General features: G+C 28.3%; 1 protein-coding gene across 1 annotated transcript in view; it reads right to left on the reverse strand.

The window, feature by feature from the left end:
- Nucleotides 1-1513, reverse strand: part of LOC108753947 — a 3101-nt gene extending 1588 nt beyond the window's left edge. Inside the window, exons 1-2 of the mRNA XM_018495941.1 lie at nucleotides 1506-1513; nucleotides 387-1416 (exon numbers count right to left, since the gene is read on the reverse strand). Coding sequence (XP_018351443.1) covers nucleotides 387-1416; nucleotides 1506-1513 — 1038 coding nt within the window. The remainder of the gene's footprint in view (nucleotides 1-386; nucleotides 1417-1505) is intronic.
- Between the last annotated feature and the right edge of the window lie 1958 nt (nucleotides 1514-3471).

Consider the following 3471-nt stretch of genomic DNA (forward strand, 5'->3'; position numbering starts at 1 on the left):
TAAGAATAAATCGAAAGATAATAAATAAAATAAGTGAAATAGTATAACTGAAATGGTAAGTTTAACCCGGCGTGAGCTAGGTCGGGTATGTCACACCCGATACATTGACCTTTTTAATGTTTAAAATTGTTACTAATTTGATTAAAATTTTAATGAACATAATTTTCTTATAATTCTTGATTTTATTTGTAGTTTTTATTTAATGGGAGATCCGTTGTGTTTTATGTACTTTTTGATTTAGGTACTTTTAGGTACTTTACCTACTTCACCTATCTCACGCCGGGTTAAATTAGTTAAATACAAAATAGTTTTAGATCTAATATACAAAAGGATTGCGACAAATTTGTAAACAACTTTTAAACTAATGTGAATATTTTCTTTACTACCTCATCTTTTATTTGCACATCGCTGATGTTGTTATGTACATCGTGAATAATAGGACCAATTTTTCTCGCTTCATTTTTACCAGTTTCGCAAGCCCACACTATCATTACAAATCTTGTAAAGTAATATGTTACGATTGATATGAAGTATGCATTATAAATCCTGTCTTGATTCAAGGATATCCCGTTTTGCCATTGTATTACATTGAAATACACATAGAATATTGTGTGCTTAAAGACTAAAACTATGACAGCGAGAAGATGCAGACTGAAAATCATGTTTAGCATCTGCACTGTGTCACTTATCATCAGATGATGTTTCTTTAGAGCCTTAAGTTTTATCAGCAACGGATGTCTCTGCTCATAATAGATCCATCTATGAATATTATTCATCACAAACTCCTGCATACTCTCCAGATTATTATTGATTTCCTTAAAACAGGCCTTTAAGATGCAAACGCAATTTACGTATAACATATCCATTTGAAATCCCAACAAGCTGATGAATATTCTAAAGATATTTAATAAACCGAACACATTTTTATCAGTATATGAAAAATATAATATTAACGCTAGCAAAAAGTGAAAGAAAAAACCGAAAATGTCCTTAGCGTGTATTAATTTAGATAATTTTTGATATGACTTCTGTGGCAATCTCGATGAAATATCTGATATAGTCTGAAGTAAACGCATTCGTGGACCGATCAGGGCATAAGAGATGATCGTTGCAAACAATCCAAGTAAAAAGGAAAAATTGAACGATATAGTTCTAGTAACATCAATCCTTTTTCCAGAGAAATTGAGTTTATATAACATTGTCAACTCATAAGCACAAATTACGCAAAGAATAACAGTCCATAGAATGTAACGCGGTTTAGATGTTTTAAAAGTCGAATCCTTAATTCTGTACGGAAATGTTCCGAGAATTTTGCTTATGAAAAAGTTGGGATACATCAAAGATTGAAAATCGGTGGCATGGAACAACTTCCACTTTTCTTCTTTTGTTTTGGCCCTTGACTTGACTTTGAAATTTCTACGAGAAATTGAATATAATTCATAAATTATTATAAGAAAATAACACTTTAATATATTAGTAATGTTCTACTTAAATTTATTAAGTACTTTATCATTTTTTATGCACTGAATCCTTAATACAAGCCGGACACTTCTTTAATTTCGAATTTTCCACCACAAATATACATGAATTTGTACTAGTTTATCTGTTTATTTGCTGCGATTGAGTTAAATTCAGTTTAAAGCTGCAGATAGTTTCTGCGTCGAGTAGTAAGTCATGACTAAATGGTTATTTGTTAGCTACGAAGTAGCATCGTCATTTTATGTTTATTATTTATGACTTTTTAGTATATAAAGACATGTAATAAAGTCATTTCTAACATATGAATTATCATTTAGCACATGTAAATTGGGAATAATATGCCTGAAAGCATCGATGTTAAATGAAATAAAAATGATTTATTTAGATTACTTGATATTTCTATCATAATATTGATATTATTTTGGAATCTTTATTAGTTAATGTGATAACAACTTTGATGTTTATCAATCTTAATCTTTAATGTGATCTTATTAATTATAGTTTTTAATGTAAAAATATTTATACATACGAGTATTTATTTAAAAATAAATGTATTCATATGCATTTATCATAACTTGTAATAATAATTGAAAATTATAATATCTAATTTTGTAATAAAATAGATTTACTTGTATATAAATTGTACACATTATAATATTTTGAATGGAATATACATGTCCGGATTGTGTTATGGTCGCGGGCTATGATCGGTATCAAATATAATCAAGTTGGACTAGAATAAACGTCTTTATTACGAGTTGCGTCAAATTATACAACAATTTTACTTGACAAAAATCGACGGAGAAGTCTCGCTTATCTCTCGCGATTACTTGCTTGACTTCTCGTTCAAAGAAACACTACTGTTTTTTGCCCATTCGAAAAGATTTCGAAATCTAGATTTAAAATATACGCAATTCTTTGACTTAGTTTCCTTGTTTACGCGGTTGCATTTTATTTCCCTTGATTGCGGCTTACAGCATTGCACTTGACTGCAATGTCGGACTATTTAATTCATAATAAATTCTAATAAATTCAATTTTAACGCGGCACTAATTACTATGTGCTTTTGCTGTTCAGGTTCATCGATTTAGTCATCTCTATGTTGTTCTTTTTTTTTCTACCTCGAACAGCTGAGCAGATCTTATATTGTATGTTTGCGTATATTCTCTCGTGATTCCGAAAATACGATATTCTCACGATAAAAATTATATTAAAGAAAGAAATGAATTTTCAGCTGGGATAATGGCAATATAACCGGCACAATGTTATTAAATTGTGTTGTGCGCATTTTTAGAAACACTAATTTTGTAATGAGTGCACTTTTCTAAATTAAAATTGATCTAACGAATATCTAAATTGCTTGCTGTATTCTTTTGATCGATGTAAAATTAATTAGTAGATATTTCAAAAGTATAATATAAATAAGTAATTTTTTTGATAGTTGACTTTTTTGTTTTTTGTGTACAAAAATCAAGGTACTAAACATTAAACATAAGTTATCAATGCAATAATTCTTCTATTATCTCTCAATAAAAATGTAATTAAATCTATATTGATAACTGAAACTTAAATAAGAAGTATGGAATTTGCATTTAACGAATTGTTTAAATCAATTTTAAGCATTAAATTTATCTTAACAGTTATTTGTATAATTTTTGATAAATATTGATTTGACAAAAAGGTTATACGTATTAATTGATACGAGAAACAGGTAAAATATGAATTAGCTGATGGTTTATTAATATTACTTACTTATTAATATTACTTTTTATTGTACTAATGTCTGAAGAGGGCTCAAACTGGTAGCCGAAACTTGTTACTTGTAATGTATTAGTTTATAGTTTTATTATTTATTATTTTTTGGCGTGATGTTTCATCGCGTTTAATACAATATATAATTTTATGTAAAAATTAAAAAATGTGGTTGACTCTTACTTCGCCCGCTGATTGAGTTTTGTTATTATGTTTTGAAAGAGTCCTTTGAATTTGTTT

The sequence above is a fragment of the Trachymyrmex septentrionalis genome, unplaced genomic scaffold (genome assembly GCF_001594115.1).
Source record: "Trachymyrmex septentrionalis isolate Tsep2-gDNA-1 unplaced genomic scaffold, Tsep1.0 scaffold74, whole genome shotgun sequence".
Taxonomy (NCBI): domain Eukaryota; kingdom Metazoa; phylum Arthropoda; class Insecta; order Hymenoptera; family Formicidae; genus Trachymyrmex; species Trachymyrmex septentrionalis.